General features: G+C 42.5%; 1 protein-coding gene across 1 annotated transcript in view; it reads right to left on the reverse strand.

Annotated features, from left to right (window-relative positions):
• Positions 1–10,428: 10,428 nt before the first annotated feature.
• Positions 10,429–21,389, reverse strand: part of LARS2 (leucyl-tRNA synthetase 2, mitochondrial) — a 108,939-nt gene continuing 97,978 nt past the window's right edge. The window contains exon 21 of the mRNA XM_050937928.1: positions 10,429–12,722. Coding sequence (XP_050793885.1) covers positions 12,543–12,722 — 180 coding nt within the window. The 3' untranslated portion in view covers positions 10,429–12,542. The remainder of the gene's footprint in view (positions 12,723–21,389) is intronic.

Genomic DNA, 21,389 nt, shown 5'->3' on the forward strand with positions numbered 1-21,389 from the left:
TTTAGGTGGGAAAAAAGTTATTGCCCGAATTGGAATTTTGTTAGGATGCCTTTACTCTTGCAAGAAATGTCCTCGGGTTTCTCACACACGTTAGTTTATAGATGGCAGGTAAAATTTTCAAAGACCCTTCTTCAAAAGTGGCCACGTCACTTAGGAGCGAAGGCACTTTCAAAAAAGGGACAAAGGCTCCTAAGTCACTTAAGTGACTGTGAAAGTTTTACCCACTGGCTCTACACCGGAGGAGTCAATTATTTTTTGTGAAGGTCCAAATTTCTTGGTGAAGGTAGAGTCAAGGTCCAGATTTCAGAGAAAACAAAAACCAACAATAATGAAAATAAGTAAATAAAGATTTTGGGGGCTGTTCAAAAGCGTCTGGTGGGCCAGATTTGGCCCACGGTCCATCTATTGACTACCCCTGTTCTACTTGTACAACACTGCCTAGTATGGTACTGGGAGCTTAGTTTCTATGGCTACACTTACAGCTGTACAGCGCTGGGAGTTACAGCTGTCTTCGTACAGCTATGTAGGAAAGCGCTGCAGTGTGGCCACACTGACAGCTACCAGCGCTGCAGTGTGGCCACATTTGCAGCATTTGCAGCGCTGTTGGGAGTGGTGCATTATGGGCAGCTATCACAGCATACAAGTGGCTGCAACGTGCTTTTCAAAAGAGCGGGGTGGGGTGGAGTGTGACAGGGAGCGTGGGGGAGACAGAGAGAGTGGATTTTTGGAGCTGACACTGTGTCAGCTCCCTGCCTTGCAAGTTCTAAGGACTAGAAGATACACAGCACCAACCTTCAATCACTTTAAAAGTTTCGACCCCTTCCCCCACCCCTCTTATTCACTAAATGCAAATAGCCTTCAGACCAGATAAGCAGCTGCTCCAAAACGGACTCCCCCCTTCCCCCCCGCCGTGTTGCTTCTCTCCTCAAGCAAACTGTGAACATTCCAAAGAAATCCCCCTGCCTGCCTCTGCTCGAGCAAATGAGCTGTGTTTATTTTTTAGATAAGCAGCTCCGGGAGCCCGGAGTTCACAACAAAACAGCAGAGTGGCTGAACAGGCATTCTGGGATACCTCCGAATACCTGGGAGGCAAATTACAGTGCTTTTGGTGGCCACACTTGCAGAGCAGCACTGCATCACCAGCGCTGCAAACCTTATACCCCAGGCAGAGCAGGAGTACAGCCAGCGCTGCAGCCAGGGAGATGCCCTGCTGTATGTGCCTTGCAAGTGTGGACGGTGAGTAAGTTGCAGTGCTGTAAACCCACCACCAGTGCTGCAACTCTCCAGTGTAGCCAAGCCCTCAGAGGGAAGAGTGCCACCTTTTGAATCACCAACAATAATGACTACAGCATCCTGGATCTCCCAACTAGGTATGGATCAGTGGCTCCTACATTTCTTGTGAGATCTGTAGACAGCATAGCCCAAGATGACATAATTAAAAACACTTTTAATAAGTCCCCTCTTCCCTTCACACTTATTGCATCAAAAGAGCAAGAAATGTTTCCCCATTACCACAGCAACAGCCTGCAACTTGAAATCATTTCCTCACTACAAAGAATTAAACCACTATCACGTAAAGTACAGTGGAAATCTACACAGAGAAAAAAAATAGTACTCCAAAACAGAGAAGGCTTTAGAGTGTTAGGGGAAATGTTACATCTCAACCCTCAGTGAACAAATGTGACCCTTTCCTAATAAGGAATCTGAGGAATTTCCCTGGTTTCCTCAAGGACATCTGAGCCCTCTTTCATAGCAGCAGCAGCTGCCAGCAAGGGAAACTGAAGTGAGTACCTCAGCATAACATGTTCCCCTTTCTCTTAAAAAGAAAAAAGGATCAGCAAGTGAGCGTGCATGCTCCACTCATAGGAAAAAACCACATATGCGCACACACCCTTTCCAAATGTAATCTGACAAACTCAGTCATGTATTTGTAACTGGAAAATAACCCTAATAACTACAACAGATACAAGCAAACTACATTACCCTCGCTAGTCTCACACTACCACCAGTTCTTAGAAAACAGCAATATGGATAAGACACAATGAGGTGGCGCTCTCAGTGTGGTAGGGTGGCAAATAGGGCTAAGGTGATCCTTGGCTGCATAAACAGGGGAGCAGGGAGGTGATTGTCTCTCTGTATACGGCACTGGGGAGATCACTACCGAAATGCTGCATACAGTTCTGGTGTCCACGTTTTAAAAAGGAGGGTGAAAAACTGGAGATGGTGCAAAAATAGCCACAAAAATGATTTATGGCTGGAAAAAATGTCGTCCCTGGAGAGCCTTAAAGAGCTCAATCTATTCAGCATATCAAAAAGACTGAGAGGTGACAATTACAGTGTGTGAGTAACTTAAAGGGGAGAAAATACTTGAGTACTAAAGGACTCTTTATTCTAGTGGAAAGAGGCATAACAAGAACCAATGGCTAGAAGCTGAAGCCAATCAAGTTCAAACTAGGCACACGTGTTTAACACCGAGCATGATTAATTACTGGATCACACTATCAAGGACGGTGGTGGATTCTCCATCTCTTGGAAGTTATGGTTTAGCCAGGGAAGTCATTGAGCTCAATACAGGGGTAACTAGTTGAATTTTAATGCCCTGTGATATACAGGACAGACTAGATGAGCCAATGGTCCTTTCTGGTCTTAAATGTTAAGAATTAAACTCTCTGGAGGGACAGAAGGGCTCATTTGTAGCTTTGACCTCACCTGCCAATAACTGCGTTACACAAAACTGCAGGTGCAAATAACAGCTAGACATCTAGCTGTGAATGAAGGAGCTTTTCCAAAATGCCTGAGGAATTTAGGAGCACAATTCCGGTCAACTTAGATGCTTTTGCAAATCTCCTTTTATTTGGTTTGTGCACACAAGCAAGTCTAATTGCTTGTGTCCCACAATTCACTACAGCTGCAAGGATTTTTGGTAATTAGCTATGGCCACAATAGTTTGGGCCTGCAAAAAACACCCTACCGAACCAGGCCATCACAGAAAATCAGTCCCCTAAAGTCAATCCTTGTCATAAATAAAAGCCACAAGAATACTTTACACTTACATATCAGCCTTGCACCCAGGGCCATATGCTGCAAGTGCTCTGAAATACCTAGACACTGTTTTAGTGGGAAAACAATAAACTACTTTAAATCTAATAATAAACTAAAAATAACACTTTAAAATATATTTCCAGGATCAAAGCTGGGTATGTAGGTTGCAGAAGTGAACAGATCCCTCCAATCTAGAGATAATAGACACTGTCGCTGAGAAAGAAACTGGGGAGAGAAAAAAAAACACCCCTATGCAAGGAGAATATCTAGGACCCTGTGGCTTTGTAAAGGGGCCTTAAAGGGGTGAGTAATTTATGCTAACTTCAAGGATGCCCTCAAAGTGTTTGAAGCATTACATTTCCTTAAAGAAACAAGCCTGGCCCTGTTCTGAAGAGGAGGAGGGAAGAGATGCTTTCCCTCTCTTTTCCTCTGACTCCTCAAGGGGCTGGAGCAGCTACTTCTTTGTTTACAGGGCAAAGCAAGCAGAGGAGGGAGGGAAAGAGCCTTTGAAAGCAGCAGTTCTCGATGCCTTTGCAGAGGAGCAGGAGATGAGCGAGAGGATGGATGGCAGGAAAGAAAGGGAGATTCAAATCAGGCACATTCGGAGATTCTGCTGGGCGCTTGGCCATTTAAAAAGACACTGCCAAGGTTGGGAGGCCACACATTAGACCTCCCTTAAATAGGTTCCAAGAATGCATTGAAAATGTTTGGAGATGCCATCTCCCCCCCAGGCCTCTGCATTCCTCTGGGAGGCCTGACACTTCCTCCCACGTTTGCTCCAGTTTAACCCGCTGAGACACTACAGCAGAGGCTGCTTAGGGCTACTCTTTATCTTAGGCCTCGCCCTCGTCTACAACTGGGGATTTTAGCCAGCAGTGTAGCTGCACCAGTGCAAACCCTCTGGAGTTAATGCACTGCACTGGTGCAATTGTGACTTGCACTGGGGCAGCCACACCAGGAGAGCTTTCAGCAATAGCTAAAATCCTCACTGCAGACAGGACTTAAGTTTCCATCAGCTGCCTATCTGAACACTTCCATCTGGGGAACAGGGCTTTGGCCTGCAAACCCCACAGGTCCTTGCAGATGCACCAGAGGCACCGACACTTCACCCCTGCCTTGGCTTTGGGGGGTCTCTCCCCACCTTCAGCTACAGCTGCCCTGGAACTCACCTGCACCAGAGGCACCACAGCTTGCAAGGGGCACACAACAGGTAATGCAGCCTATAGTCAGCCCTCCATGACAGTGGGGCAGTGCCGACCCCCCTTCCTGAGAAGAGAGGAGAAATCTGCACATAGCACTTGTGGGGATTATTCCTTCCCCTCCCCACACAAACTCGGGACAGAAATGGGTCCTACCAAATGCGGCTTTGTCTTTTTCCTCTGTTTTTCTAGTAAAGTTCACTGAGTGTAACTTAGAGACAGAAAATGTTCCACCAAAGTCCAGCTAAAACCATCACAGCTGGAGATACATCCCTGCTCTGGAATACAAATCATGCAGCCCAATGAAAAGCTTCACACACAGTCAGTGGTAAAGGTTTGTTTGTTTTTCTAATTTCCTCGCCCTTTATAGTTATAAGGCACCACAACAGTGGCGCTCTGGCTCACACAGTGCTATGTAAATAAATTGCACAGCACCATTCAAGTATCATGTATCTCTGTTACAGAGGGGTAAAGTGAGGCACAGATTGGGTAAGTGGCTTGCCTCAGGCCCCACAGCAAATCATTGGGGAGACAGAGCAAGGGAACAATCTCAGGGATCCCAGCCACTAGATCACATAGCTACTTAATTGTGATATGGGGCAAATTCTATTGTGTTCAGTAAACTGTAGAGCCTGGTGCTGTGTGCTTCCCCATGGGAGACCGGGTGAGAAGTGCCAAGCAAGAAGCTTCTCTAGCTTTCCTGCCTTTACTCAGCAGACACATTGTTGGAGTTTCTCTTTCTCATCTATGTATGTACCATCTGTGGCATTTGGCGTGGTTCTGATCTCACATCCTTGTAAGTCTAAACTCTTGCTCTCAGTTACTCCAGATTTCCACGAGTGTAAGTCAGTTGGTGACAGTTGCATTTTTCTTGATTTACACCAATGTGAATGAATAGAGAATCAGGCTCAATATTTTCTCTTTTCTGTTAAAAAGATCCTGCTTTTCAGGAGAATAAATCTGGAAAACATGCCAATCCACTCCCTCCCCTTTGCATTAATAAATACAGTGTTGTGATCTGCTTAAACACTGTACATGCCTCTTGGTATTCCTAGTCTGAAATAACTCTGTAGGTCATGTGACATCCTGTCATTAATCAATGGACTAATTCAACATAGTGGACTTATAGTGGACATAACAGATGTGGCTAACACATCCACCCATCCTTTCACTGTATGTTCTAGAAGGCTCTTGCTGACCAACAGATGTTTTTTAAATGCTCTTTCACGTGGGAAAATTGCAAAGCAAACATTTTGATTACACCCTTGATATTTTATATGACCACATGGATTTCCAGGGATGACACATACTCAAGAAAAATATTTCTAAAAAGCTTTCTAACTTTTGACAATACTTTTTGGCTGCTCAACTCCAGGAATATAACTAGTTTCTGAAAAGTATATCTTGCAGTAATCAGTAAGATTCTCTAATGCTGCTGCTGGATATTTTAAGCTACTCACCTTTTTTTTTTGTCACAGAAAATTTAATTTCCTGTTGAAGGCCTTTTCTTTTAGCCTTACCCTCAAAACAAACCCAGAATGCCCAATGCCAGTAATGCGTCATATTGCTTTATTGCGTTGCTCTTTTCTGGCCTCATTATTTGTGCTGTGTGTTTATAGTTGCAGATTCTGACACTGTATGGTTTATAGTTGTCATGTCATGTCATGATTATACAACATGTAACTTTGGGTACTGTTGGCATGAAGCATAATTAGCAGAGATCAGCTGCAACTGCAGGGTCTGATTCCCCATTGCTCTGAACCTTGTGCAGTCATTTACATCAGTGAAAAGTAGGTGTAGAACTCTACTAACTCAGAATGGAAGCATTTTACACCCATTTTGGACTGGTGTAAATGACCAGATACAGCAAAATGGAGATTCAGGTCCTTAGATCTGGATTTGACCGTCCTCCTGCCCCAAAGCTCAGGATCCAGTGGCTTGGTTGGAGTCTATTTCTAATAATGAATAGCATGCAAGGCCTGATTTTGAGTAAATTGGTAGATGCAAATTTAGCACATGCCCTTGCTTTGGATACACACTATTAGATGCATGCATGCAAATGGAAGATTTGCACACGGCAAAGTGTCCAACTCGCTGTGTGTGCAAAACAGAGACTTGCACACACATATCTAGTAGTGCATGCACAACAGGGGTAGGCATTTGGATGTATGTAAATGACTGCCTGCAATTGTACTGAAGGGCAGGCCTTTAAAGTAAAAAATGTAGAATTCTTTGCACCAAGAAAGGCTGAGAATGAGTTTGGGTGATCACAGCTGGAAAGAACATACTGATTAAATTGATTACAGCTAAGCGTATTTCATTCCTTTGCTGTTGTGATGAGTGAGAGATCAAGCTGCCTACAATGGCCTGCAGATCAGTAGAACATGCAAAGGAGTCTCATGGCTGCCCATTACTACAGGCTACTTTTGATGAGGTCGTCTGAATGTCTCTATGGCAGATTTAGGCTATATTCAATTTAAAATAAATACAAAAATTCAAGAGATTTTCAAAAACTTCAGCTTTTTACTCCATCCAGTACTTAATTGCTAATGCTAAGGACGTGGAAGAACAATTCTGTCACTGACTTGCTGCGTCTTTTTCCACAAGTCACTTATGCCCACACTATCAAAAGCATCCGCTAAATGGTGCTGAACTTGAGATATCCAAGGTCAGATTTTCAGAATCCCTCAAGAAATTCAATTCCAGAGGGAGTGAACGGGTCCTCTGGGTGCTGGGTATCCAAAACTGAGGCACCAAAACTCAGTAGTCACTAGAAAATATTGGCCTTAATTTCTCTGCGTCTTAGATTCCACATCTGTAAAATGTTAGCTCACCTCAGAGGAGAATGAGGCTAGTGGAGCGCCATGTTATACAATACTAGAAAGTCACTTTCCAAAACATTCTAAAAGGAAAATCACCACCATGAAGATCAGAGGATGAGTCCAACTCTCTCTTTCACATGTGACATGCGCCAGGCAAAATTCTCTTCTCTGGTCTGCACTGTGGATCGTAACTGATATTCTGCTCCCCTTACACATGTGTAATTCCAGTTCTGCTCTGACTGCTGTACACAGCAGAATGTGTTTTTTGAGTTCCTCTGCATTTGCTGGATCAACTGGGATCAGGGGCTGGTCCCCATGTTTCTTCTGAGGGGCCTGCCAAACCCGGCTGCCTGACCAAAAAATGTGGTGGTAGGTCATGGGTATTTCTGTGAAGAGGGATGATCAGATCCTGAGCTAACAAAGGGCCTATGAGCTAATGGGAGGGTGCATCTGCCTTCTATGGGTTCTCATTTTGTTTCAATACTGTCATTGGCCAACACTTCTGCTACAGTACAGACCTTTGATATAAAATTAGGTATGGCAATTGGTGGGAGGCACCAAAGAGAGTGGAAGAAAAAGCATCTATCCTGAAAATCTGTGCATAAAACTCAAAATAGGTAAAAATAAAATGAAGGGTGTTGACTCCCTTCTATAGGTTACCCTAAAATAGACATAAAATGACATGTGATTTTTTTCCACAGTCTCTAACTAACCAGAAACAGCCCTAGTGTAAGATACAATGAAGCTCTCACTAAAGCACTATACATTGCAAATCTCTCTTGGAATGAACAATTGGCAAAGTGCTACTTAACATTCTTTCCAGTTCATGTTGATTGTAAAAGGTTTAGAGAAAGACCATGGCCTTCTGGGAGGCTTTACACTGAAAAGAGAAGACACAAAGGCTTACACTTTATGAGCTTCATTATGGGCAGAATTCCTCCTATGGGGAGGAACCCCCCCCCCCCAAGTTCTTTATAAAGGCAAATAAAAAATGGTGTTAGCCAGGTGTTTTGGTTCTGAGGCATTGTTTAAAAAGCTAATAAACAAGAGTTAACTGCATTTGCTTTTCAATCAGATCTCCTTTTTGGAGTCAGCTGAGAGGCCTGGAAAAATAAGTGCGTTCTTAAGAGTGTTCTAGCATAGATTTTTGTTTGAAGTATGGCTGAGATATGTTTATAGAATGGTGTTAGCACATGACCTAGGCTGTAACAGCCTTCTCCAACATGGTTTTAAAACCATGTTGCCTCAGCCACATGTTAAAATCAAGTATTCAAATCCCTTGATCATGCTAGCCAGACAGCCATGTTTAATAAGTATGCTTTAACATTATTTAATCTATCTATAGGTTTTATACAGCCACCCATAACTGCAGTATCTGAGCCCCTTCCATGTGAAATCAACAGCAAAGGCCCTGGTGGACTTCATGAAATCTCTGACACTTCTCCCTTTTGGGGGTAAAAACTCAACTTGGGGTAGGGGTTGGGGGGGCATGTTGGGGATTTTAGGTATAAGGAGGTATCAATGTTTAACTTTTTTAAAACTCAAAAGTTAACTTTAGAAATATAGGAACTGTCCGATGGGATCAGACCATGGTCCATCTTGACCTCTATCAGCTGACAGTGACCAGCTGCAGATACTTCAGAGGAAGGTGCAAGAAACATTGTTATGGATAATTTACCCATCGGGGACATTTCTTCCTACCCCCTCAGTTAGAAGTTGTCTTATACCTTTAATCATCAGAGACTAGGTATAGGTATACTTAATCCTATCTCAGTGCTGGTGAATGGACTAGATGACTTCTTGAGGACCCTTCTAGCCCTACATTTCTATGATTGTATCACTTTCAAACTTTTGTTTTCAATCCTTAGTAAAGTAACTCCTTATCCATATAAATGTCCAGAATTTTTTAATTCTACTGAATTCTTGACCTCAGTGATATTTTGGGGCAATAAGTTCCACTGTCTAATTTTACATTGATAAAAACATTGCATAAAACAGTTTTAAAATATGCTGTCTTCTAATGTCACTGAATGTCCACTTGTTCTTGTACAGGTTTCTCATTAAGCAGTAGGATACTGGAAATTTTCCTTGCAGTATCACTTTTCTATTTGATTGTTATGGACTGTACTGGATGTCTCTCTCACTGGGTACAGCTAGTCTCCCAATGACCAAGCTTTCTCTTGATCATCACTTGCATGGAATAATGATAGGGATACCATAACCATTTAAGTATGTATGACTAGCATAATGCCATTCACATGTTCCACCATTGAGAAGAATAGATTTCAAAATCTCTAACTATTTAAGACTGTAAGCTTTGGGGCAGGGACTGCCTGTTTTGTACAGGGCCTAGACCAATGGGACTCAGTTGGGGTATCTATTTGCTACTGCAAAACAAATAATTTCTAAAGAAATGTAGAAGAGGTGGATTAGGAAAGGCTAATAAATAAATAAATACCACACAGAGTTACTTTAGACAAGTAAGATACCACTTGGCAGTCTGTGTTGTCAATATCAGTCCAGTCTAGGCATATTAATATAGAAACAAACTTGTGATACACAACTGTCATAAGACAAATAAAATGGTGCTGGTTAGAAGCATGTTAACTTTATAAAAAGTTTCAACAGCTGTCATAGGCTAAAGCCAAAACACTTCAGTTGACAGCCATACATCTTTCAAATATATAATCCAATATGGGATTAGGCTATGTCAAGCTTTCCATATCTTCATCTCTCCCCTGCTTATTTTTTCAGAACTTGATTCCACCATTGAGCCCACACTAGAAACCAAGTTGTGACTCATTGTAAAAATGCAGCCGTGACTTGACGTATTTCTTGCACAATTGGCTATAATGACTTTTCTTTTTCAAGATAGAACAAAAATTGTTCCTTATTATAAGTGTATGCATTGCAACGTAAAATATACAGTTCACTTCTTCATCCTGGAAGAGCAAATACACTCCTGTGCTAACAGCAATAAATATTGTTGTCTGCTGCTGAAACTGGCAGTTACTGCAGCCCTCGTTAAAAGGCATCAGATTTGTTGATCTTATTGCATTTTTCTTCCTCCTAGTAAATGAGGGTTTCTATTTACAGAATTATAACACCTCCCACATACATGAAAAACTCTTCAAAACTGTTGCCTAAGGATTTTGTAAATGTTTACACAGAAAAAGTAAGACTACTGTGAGTTCCAAATGATAGTTTAAAAGGCTTCTTTATTAGTCCTTATAGAGGCATCTGAGTTTTAAGAATTTATAACAACGTGTATATCAGACAGACACTGGAATTAAACTGGTTTTAATTTTCAGCTGATGCCTATGTGACTGTCTGGCTGGATTCTTTAAAAATCCTAGCCATAAATAAATGTATTATATTACAAAGAGCAGATCGTCGTCGTAAATATGCCAAGTTTGCCAAATTCCCTTGGTGTTTCTCTGTTGAAAAGGACTGTTGAAAGAGAAAGCATACATCAGTATGTTCCAGTGGGCAGGGCAAGCAGCTGGGAACTAGGAGAGTTAGTTTCTGGAATTAAAAAATCAGAGACTCAAATCCTGTTTGCTAAGGTTGGAACTAGTGTGGGATTTTAACTGGATTCTAGCTGCTTGGGTGACTGACTAGATAACAAACTTGTTTATGACTATTAAACAGGATGATTTTTCTGATTTCTTTTCCATTTAGGAGACAGGCTGTCTGGTTGATGGGTTGGCTCCAGGCTTAAAAGACCTTTTTAGACAGTTAGCTGATTTTTTTGGCTGGTTTCCTAGCTGCAAAGATACCCCCTGCATAGCTGGTTTAAAAGGCCATTTGATTCACTGCCTGTAAAGAACAAAGGTCATCGTACAGTAAACCCTGTAATTTTCTTTTTTAAGAAAACCATTCCAAATGACTGCAGTGCAGACTTGAGGATTCAAATTCCCTCTCTTCCTTTTGTTAAACAGTGTAAACATCTCTTTGTGCATATAACAGTGGCATATTGTACACAAAAATGGCTGCACTGGTGCATGAGAATTACTCTGTATTTTATGAAACAATCTCATTGACTTCAAATTCCCTTAGGAACACAATTGTTTGTTTGCACATAATGAAATCCACCAAAAAAAGAAGAGTTGCTATTTGGGTTCTCACGTGAGAGCTCACCTTGAACCAAGAAAGGATGCTATGTTTGCCTTCACCAGCCCTGCATTACTAGTGTCTAAGTAATTCTTTTGTACAATGCGTTTGATGTGCTCAGAGATGTGCTATCTGGTGAAAACAAATTCTATTCTATTCAGAAGAGACTTTCTGTAGTTTCTAAAATCTGAAGAAGATACATGTAAGGAGATGGAAAACAAGCAAAAAAGGACACAGATTAAACCAGAATGTATGAAAAGTATTTTTTTTATATTCTTAATTTGTCTGTCAAACAGGTCCGAAGTGCACTGTCAGAGCTGTGTAAGGAAACATCCATCCTGATGGCCTTCACCAGGGGTTCTCAACCTTTTTCTTAAAAACTCCATTGGTTTTCTGCTTATAAAAACCAGGGCCTGCGGTAGGGAAGGAGCAAGCAGGGCATTTGCCTGCAGCCCCATGCCACAGGGGCCCCCCACAAAGCTAAGTTGCTCAGGCTTTGGCTCCACCCCCAGTGGCGGGGCTCAGAGCCCTGGGCTTCAGACCCATGCAGTGGGACTTCAGCTTTCTGCACTGGGCCTCATTGAGTCTAACACTGGCCCTACTTGGTGGACACCCTGAAACCTGTTTGAGGCCCCCCAGGGGGCTCCGGACCCCTGGTTGAGAACCACTGGCCTACACTACCCAAGCCACAATCCAGTGCTAATTGGTTCCTATAAGCACTAAGTTGCACCAAAACTGTGAATAAGGAATAATGCTATTTCATATTAGCAAACCCAAATGTGATCTCTATCTAGGAAGCAGAGGTGACTGGTGACACGTTATGGTTTTTTGAATGTTGTTGTGGAGCAAGTATTCACTACAGTAGTTTGGCTCTTTAATTATATTTACTAAAAACACTGATAGAAACAAAGGCAATTTCCTAGTAAGATACATTCCAGAGATTGGCCCAGATACCCATGAACTTTAGGACACTTGAATACTGATGCAGACATTGTAGGTTGGGCCCATCTCTAATGCCTTCTTAACTGCACCTTCAGATCTCTCTCCCAAATCTCTTTTTCTTTTGCCTGCTTTTCCTTACACTGCTGCCTCCTGTAGCATCCTTGCTCAGCCTGACAATATGGTGAAGTAGCTTCCTTCACTGATCAAACAGGAAACTCCAATACCCTGGCTTTTCTTTATGTTTAAATGAAGACTGACTTGACAAGGATCAGCAGCAATACAGTTTTAGCCAATAAAGATTTTTCCTTTTTCTACATTGTGAAATAGATTTAAATAAGCATAATTGGTATTTTTAATGGGCTTCATTTTGAAGCATTCCATCAGTCACTCACAGGCTAGCAGCCTTAGACAGCACATATTCCCATTATTCTTGCAATAGGAAGTTGATGAGGGCAGTTCTTGGAGACAGAAAGGCCTTTTTGATAGGACGTCCCTGGAGGTGTTTGATTCCCAGCTCACTTTGAAGAATTAGTTCATGGACTTCCTCAGCATTCCGGGCTACTTGGCGAGGCATACTGACTTTGCCACAAGCTTTGTTATTGATCTGGAAAACAGAGACATGACAGCAAGAAAGGACTGAAGTCACTAAATTGGCCCAAAGGACTTCATATTTACACTCTAATCCACCCAGTTACACTTGTAAGAAACAATGATATCAAACTTCTCTCTTTTTCTTTATTGACTAGAAAGAAAAAAACAAATAACTCCCTAGGTACCAGAGTACCAGCTGTGTTAGTCTGTATCTGCAAAAAGAACAGGAGTACTAACAAATTTATTTCAGCATAAGTTTTCATGGGCTAAAACCCACTTCATCAGATGCATGCAGTGGAAAATACAGTAGGAAGATATATATACACAGAGAACATGAAACAATGGTCATTACACAAAGTAAAACTATTTCCCCATGCTTATTTCCCCCCCCCCCCCACCCACACACTGTTCCTCACACCTTCTTGTCAACTGCTGGAAATGGGCATTTTGATTACCACTACAAAAAGCTTTCCCTCCCCCGCCCTGCTGGTAATAGCTGACCTTAACTGATCACTCTCATGACAGTGTGTATGGTAACACCCATTGTTTCATGTTCTCTGTGTATATGTATCTTCCTACAGTATTTTCCACTGCATGCATCCAGTGAAGTGGGTTTTAGCCCACGAAAGCTTATGCTCAAATAAATTTGTTAGTCTCTAAGGTGCCACAAGTACTCCTGTTCCCTAGGTACCATATAGAAGGAGAGTGTCTCTGATTCATAGTATATGCTCAAGGAAACTTGAAAGAATGGCAATGTGAATTCTCCTTTTTGAAGGCTTCTAGTATCAGCAGAATCTACAACTAGGTGATATATTAAATGTTTGAGAATTGCACAAGCTGAACAAGGAGACAGCAAATCTAACTGTTTGGCAGATGGAAGTTTTTCACAGTCTGCTTTAGACTTTTGCTTTGTCTTTTAAAGCACTTGAATGATAAACCACAGAGATTAAACCAGATTAGTTTAAAACAAAACTTGTGACAGGGGAGATACCTCCAAAAGAGATTAATCACAAACTATTTTTAAAAAATGACATCCATTTATTAACAAGATGAGTATCCATAAAACTAATGGCAACTGCTAGGAACACATCCCCTAAGAAGGTAATGCTTTCGTTTGTTTGACTGCTTTACAAAGCAACCTCCGACTGGCTCCCTAGCAGCATGGCAAAAATCACACACTACTGCAGAATAACATCTACCTACAGATTTATTTAAAATTATAAAAGACACCTCTGGGGATGCCTTTCCCCTTTCATCACTGTAGATCATTTCAGCCAATAAAATAGATAAAGGAAGGAGAGTGGACATCCCTACTGAGCTCCTCCTCCCAATTTAAAACCAAGAGATTAGTTACCACAAAAGCTATCAGATTTGTATGTGACATTTTAATGTAATTAATGAAATCAACCCCAATCCTAAATTATATCAAATAAGGTTTTTAGATATTTTTATTTAGTTTAACCAAATTACTTCCCTGTAGGAATGTGGAAGGCCAGCGTAGGTGGTACAGATCTTTGTCCTTTGGATCAAAAAGTAACATTTTCCATGGAGTTTGGACTGGAGCTTGTGTGAAACCTTTTCTGGCCACTGCATTTTATAAAGGATATTAGTATACAGTACAGCTACTGCAAACCAGGAGGAGGGGGAGAGGTGGGTCCCAGATTTGGTAAAAGGAAATTATTTGTGCAATACTTAATGACAGAAGTAGGGGATACTTAACTGTAATTGGAGGTGCTTAGAAATGTGTGGTCTCTATCTGTATTCCACATGTGGGTATGCATGTGCATCATATGCCTGAGTCCAGAAATTCTTCAAAGTAGTATCCTTTGGCACACAAATGTATAAATGTATAGAGATATACCTATCTCATAGAACTGGAAGGGACCCTGAAAGGTCATTAAGTCCAGCCTCCTGCTTTCACTAGCAGGATGAAGTACTGATTTTGCCTCAGATCCCTAGGTGGCCCCCTCAAGGATTGAACTCACAACCCTGGATTTAGCAGGCCAATGCTCAAATCACTGAGCTATCCCTCCCCCCAGTACATTTCTTCTTGTGCTCCTGACTGAGGATATAGGAGGTAGTGTGGGTCGACACCTCTCTAGTTCCTCTTCTTACTGCAAATCCAACAAGATCTAGGGGATGGAGGGTAGGTAGTCGAATACAGATAGGGACCACAAATCTCAAAGAATCTCAAAGTTACAGTAAGCAAACTCCACTACTTCTTTGAGTGCTGGTCCCTATGTGTATTCCACATGTGGGCGATTTGCAAGCACTGTTCAGATTGAAGGTGGGTGTGAGGAAGCAGGTATCAAAGATGCTCACAATACTGATCATACAGCTGCATTCACAACTGAAACATGAACTACAGCATAGTGTGTTGTGAACATGTTGACAAAACTCCAGGTGGTCATCCTGCAGAGGTCCTGCAGCAGGACATCAGATAAGGATGCTGTGGAGGCAGCTTGTGCTTGTGTGGCATGAGCTGTTTCACCCCTGAATGAAGCAGTTTTGCCATCTTGTAATGCTCTAAGATGTATCGCGAAACCCACTTAGAAACCCTCTGGGAGGATATGGCTTGCCCAAGCAATCTCTCTGCTATGGTGATAAACAGTCTCAGTGATTTCCTAAAGGGTTTGGTTCTTTGCAGGTAGAACACCAGGGCATGCGGAACATCCAGGGAGTGAAGTCTCTTGTCTTCAGAGGAAGCATGGGGTTTTGAAAAAAATATAGTTAAGTGTATCATTTGATTGATCTGGAACTCAAACAACCTTGGGAAGAAATATGGGGTATAGATGGAGAAAAACCTTTTCTTTGTGAAACACTGTATAAGGAGGATCTGCCATGATGGCTCTGAACTCGCGGACTCTCCTGGTCGAAGTGATAGCCACTAACAATGCCACCTTCATGGATAGGTCGGTCATGGCATGATGCCATAGGATGGATCTGAGAGTGTCAAGAGGACAAGGTAAAGGTCCCGTTGAGGTGTAAGTTTAAGGCCTGGTGCAAAAGAGCAGATCTTTCATAAATCAGACTGTAGCAGGGTGAGTAAAGATGGAGCATCTTTCCACCAGAGGAGGAAGGCACTTACTGCTGGTAGGTGTACTCACAGTGAGTGAGACTTGAAGTCTTCAGGGACAGGAGATAGTCTAGGACAACCGGGATGCTTAAGGTGTCTGTAGAGTGTTGGTGGAGTTGTGCCCAAGTTGAAAAGCATCTCCATTTGGCCACATAGTAGGGTCTAGTAAATTTCTTTGTGCTTTGGTTAAGGAACTTCTGAATGGGGAACAAACATGAATGTTCTATTTTCAATGCCCATCCAAACACCAGGCTGTGAGATGGAGTGAGTCTGGACTGAGATGCTTGATTTCCTCCTCCCGTCCTGTGTTAGATCATATGTTAGAATGGGGTGGATCCTGTTTGGTGGCTGGACAGACATTGTTAGAAGTTCTGTGAAAGCAGAACTGTCTGGGTCAGTAGGATGCTAGGAAAAAGATGTTGGCTCTGTCTTGACATAGCTTCCCCATGATTTATGAGAGCAGGAAAATGAGAGGAAAGGCATATCTGAGGCGGTTCATCTAAGACAGTACGAGAGCCTCACCTGGGGAGTCACGTCCCATGGCTCCTCTGGAACAATATAGCAGGGTCTTTCAGTGCACGTGGGACGCAAAGAGGTCCCATAGGGGAGTACCCCATTGTTTGAACATCTTTGGCTGGGGGGGTGGGGAGGGAAGAGGCGCTCAGGCCTCCGGCTGGCCTGGGGCTCCTCTGGCTGAGGGGGCGCTTGGGGCTTCTCCACGCGGGAATGGGGGTCAGGTGGGGGGCTCTGGCCATGGGGGTGGGGGGCACGTGGGCAAAAGGAGCAGAGCCGATGCTAGCCATCCCAAAGGGGTGCTCCACTCACTGCCCACGTGCCTCACCTAGACAGTATAAGCACTGTTGATCATCACTGATGGAGACAGAGCGAGGGCAGGAGAAACAATTCTTGAATCTTGGGACTTTGGACATAGTCTTAGAGCTGGGGAGGGGTTGCCCAGCTGGGGAAAAGATATATCCTAGGCTAACTATAACTTTAACTACTAAGCTAAAATTCATAACCATTTACAAATATTGTCTTTCTTTGCCTATAACTTACTGAAGGAGGACATGACTGTGACTCGGTCCATGTGGTGGTAAGAAGGAACTGGCGAGGCGCTGACCCGCACTGCCTCGTATATCTTTGGTCAGGAGCATTAGGAGAACTACTTCACATGTGCGACAGAGCCAATGAACACTGCTCTGAAGAGTTTTCAAACTCAGGTGCAGGGTGCACATACTTACCCACCTGCGACACACACACAGGGACCAGTACCCGAAGAATAAGAACAACAACACACATTCATCTCTCTATTACAGATTTTACGGGTCATAAAAACCTGTCTGCACATGCCTACTTTGTTAAATGCGTAATCAGAGAACTCACTCCCATTAACAAAGTTACTAGAAACGACATACCATGGGTAGTGTAAAGATGCTCATTCTGTAACATGATAACATCCTTTTAAATAGAGAGATCCAATGATTATATTATTGTATAATGTGCTCTAAACAAAACCTCACTGTTGTAATGATTATTGTATTGTCTCTTATTTACATGACTAAGATTTATAAACCTGTTGACACTTTCTAAATTAAGACAAAGTTAAAAAAAACACAACCCGACTTTGTCTATACATTAGACCTTACTCTAATTCCTTATATGATGCACCCCATTAGATTCCAGCCATACGCTACAACACTTTATTGTAGCTTTTATGAAAAAATCTGCAAAAGCTGTTCATCAGACTATTTCTTTTTGACAGGGGGCTGCAAAAGATGGTCCATTGATGAAACATTCCAAAGAGAAAGTATAATGTCAAAATTAGTAGAGTGCTGAAAAACACATAGGGAGACTGGATGGCTCATGAGATTCTTAATAGGATATAAAGCCTTTTATTACTAGGTCAACAGTTCAAATCTATCCCAGGTTAGCAGTGGCTTATGAGATGGTAACATCTGATGCTGTTCACTGTCTTATGCGAAATCGGTTAACAAGTCTCAGTGTCATTTCCAGTGGGCAGATGTCCACAGTGCAAAAACTATCACAACCTGCATACTTGGTGCCAGTCTTGGTAGAGAAGCCACAGGACTGAATGAATATGACAAATGGATTATCTTTTCACTCCCACAAGTGGTCCCTCCAGTCAGGGCAGAGAAACACGGGCAAACTTGCATTGCAGCTGCCAACGCTGTCAGTCCTGACCGGCCATATCCCTGCTATTTGTGGCTGGGGCAGAGCTTGCAAATTATGCCAAACTGCCGTGTGGTTTTGTGATGTCACCAAATATTTACAAAATGGTTTTCCTCACCACCTGATGTGAAAGGCTTGTGTATTAACTCTGTTATTAAAACACAACCTTCAGAACATCCACCACCTTTAACAAGCACTCTAGTCACATTTAAAAAAAATAAATAAAAAACATTACATCAGATTGTCAGCCGTACCCTTGTCAACTACTATGATTAGTCACCTTTCTCTAGCCTTCAATGGGCTAATATAGCCCATATCTGCTCCAGGTAGAAGTGTTCAGACCAGAAAGCCAGGGTGCAAATATTCTGTCTGTGCACCAAGTACATCCTGTGTTACTGCAAAATCTACTTCAGTGTGACCTTCAAGAGGGGACAAAAACTGTGCTTGTGTCCTTTTTTGCTTCAATTTCCTTTCTGCTACTTTTTTACATTAGACATTCTGGATGTCATCTACTTGGGAAGATTCTTCAGGGATTGAAGCCTAGTGAAACAATGATTCTGCAAAAGATTGAACTGAGCAATTAGAGGGAGAAGACCTTCAAGTCAGACTTCCCTACTTCTTTTTTTTTTTAACACCCATCTGACTCCAATCCATTAACACTTGCACTAAAGCAGTACAATAAGCAGCAAAAAAAAAGAAGTCATAAACGAGCTTTAAAAAAAATCCTTTGCAAGACTAGAATTCTGAACAATTCTGCAGGCACTGATATGTGAGGAACTCTACTTGTGTGTGTTTGCAGAATTAGAGCCTAAGTGTCTAAAGAAATAAATCATTTTGCTTTTCCTTTCTAATTCATTGAGCTGACACACACCACAGTGGGTAGTTCCAGATCGTTTTTACAATGCCAAATAGTATGATGTAGTGTAACGGTGGGCAAAGTGCAGCTCTACAATAATGCCTGGGCCAGCAGAAATGCACACATACTGTACAGTGCATCTAAGCCCTTCTCCTGCAGGTAATCTAAGGTGTAGCAACTGTTTCTTTTTGCCAGGCTCTTAAAAGGAGCTGCTTTCTGTTTTCTAATTCACTTACTCCCCTTGGCTCAGAGAAGGCTTTAACATAAGAGACAGTAAATCAACGTGTGTTGCCTCAGGCACACAGACTGTTCTGTCTCTCTAAAAGACCTGAATTCAGGTTAGGCTGAGGGCACATTTTACTGGGCCCACTCTGGGAATTTTTTACACCCTCATTTGTTTTTAAATGGAATATAGAGAGTTCAGTAATGCTGACCATTGACAAAAGGACTCACTGTACAACATCCTGGAAAACAAAAGACTAGCCTGGCATTTTGCTGGATAGCATAAACAATAGAATGAGAAAGGTAAACAAAGGTTGTAATGGTCCCTTAGGTCCCTCCCTTAGGCTTCTTTTCTAAACCAAACATGGACTTTTTTTTTTTTAAAAACTTTTCCTCATAGGTCAGATTTTCTAAATCGTTTAGCATCTTTGTTGCTCTCCTTTGGACTCTCTCCAATTTTTCCACATCTTTCTTAAAGTATGGTGCCCAGAATTAGACACAGTACTCCAGCTGTGGGTCTCACCAGTGCCAAATACAGCAGGACAATTACCTCCCGTGTCTTAGATACCTCACTCCTCTAAATACACCCAGAATATTAGCCTTTTTCACAGCTGCATCATCGACTCATATTCAATTTGTGATCCACTATCACCCCAAGATCATTTTCAGCAGTACCATCACCTAACCAGTTATTTCCCATTTTGTAGTTGTGCATTTCATTTTTTCATCCTAAATCAAGTACTTTGTACTGATCTTGAAGGTGAGGTGTGTATTTGTTTATCTTTTTTGGAATTTTTAGCAAAGTCTTTTTGACTGTTTTTGAGTTACGGATGGATGAAAGAGCCATACTTTTGCCATTGTAAACCATTTTAATTATTTCTTTTTAAAATAAGACTACAGCAAAAATTGTAGTCTGAAGTTTTTGCCCACTTGGCATTATGGACTTTCCTTTGTTCAGAGAACAAAATGAGAAACCATAAGCAACTGAAAGATTTTTCTAAGCCGGGGCGGGCAAACTTTTTGGCCTGAGGGCCACATCAGGTTTCCAAAATTGTATGGAGGGCTGGTTAGCGGAGGCTGTGCCTGCCCAAACAGCCAGGTGTGGCCCAGCCCCGCCCTCTATCTGACACCTTCTGCTTCTCGCCCCCTGACGGCCCCCTGGAACCCCTGCCCCATACAACCACCTCTTTTCCCTGTCCCCTGACTGCCCCCGGAACCTGCCCGACTGCCCCCCACCACCCCATCCAACCTTCCTCTCATTCCTGACTGTCTCCTCGGGACCCCTGCCCCCATTCAACCCCCCCGTTCCCTGCCCTTTGACCACCCCAAACTCCTATCCACACCCCTGCCCCCGACCACCACCTCAAATTCCCCTGCCCTCTATCCAACCTCCCCACTCCCTGGAGCACCGGAGGCTGGCGGAGCTACAGCCGCACTGCTCAGAGCATCAGGACAGGCAGCCGCGCCCACGCAGCACAGATCACTGGGTAGGCTGGGCTCTGCAGCTGCACTGCCCCAGGAACTTGCAGCCCGCTGCCCAGAGTATTGCACCGGCAGAGGAGCAAGCTCGGGCTGCAGGGAAGGGTCTGGGGGGCTAGCCTCCCAGGGCAGGAGCTCAGGGGCTGGGCAAGAGGGTCCTGTGGGCTGGATGTGGCCTGCGGGCTGTACTTTGCCCACCTCTGTTCTAAGCCTTTGCTAAGGATTTTAGCAGAACTAAAGGCATCATATCACATTCTGCCCATCTGGATCATCCAGGGGCTCAGGCAAGGACAATAGATTTTGGTCTCAGTCTGTTAACACAACAATTTGCATAAGGAAGACTATAACCAAAGTCTTCATTGTCTTTTTCAATGTGAAGATACAGTTGTCACAATGCAAAATGATAATAAAATTATCCACTGCTAAACTATAATGGCAAAAACTGAGAAACTCATGCATCCTAAACCCTGTTCACCCATATGAGGTGAGGGATTAAGTATATTTATGTTCACTCACATGCTACCACTACTCTGGCAATTTTCCTCCTTCTCCTTTTTTGAAAATAAACAAGAATTTTTAATCCAGCCCTCAAATTAATACCAGCATAAGGCTGTACAGTCAACGACAGGTGTTTTACAGAAGTTAAGATTCCAACTGTAACATTAACTTAGCTGCACTGTAAATATATCTAGTACTTTCTCATTCTGTTGTCCAGGTTAAATGTGTAGAAGAACAAATTATTGTTCAGGTTGCAAAATGTATATCATAAAATCTGAAAGATGTGCCATGTGACCAAGTTAATCTTCTTGTTAGAATTTTAACTTGTGCATTTCCTGATTTTTTGGTGAAAATAGTTG

Source organism: Gopherus flavomarginatus, chromosome 2 (genome assembly GCF_025201925.1).
Source record: "Gopherus flavomarginatus isolate rGopFla2 chromosome 2, rGopFla2.mat.asm, whole genome shotgun sequence".
Taxonomy (NCBI): domain Eukaryota; kingdom Metazoa; phylum Chordata; order Testudines; family Testudinidae; genus Gopherus; species Gopherus flavomarginatus.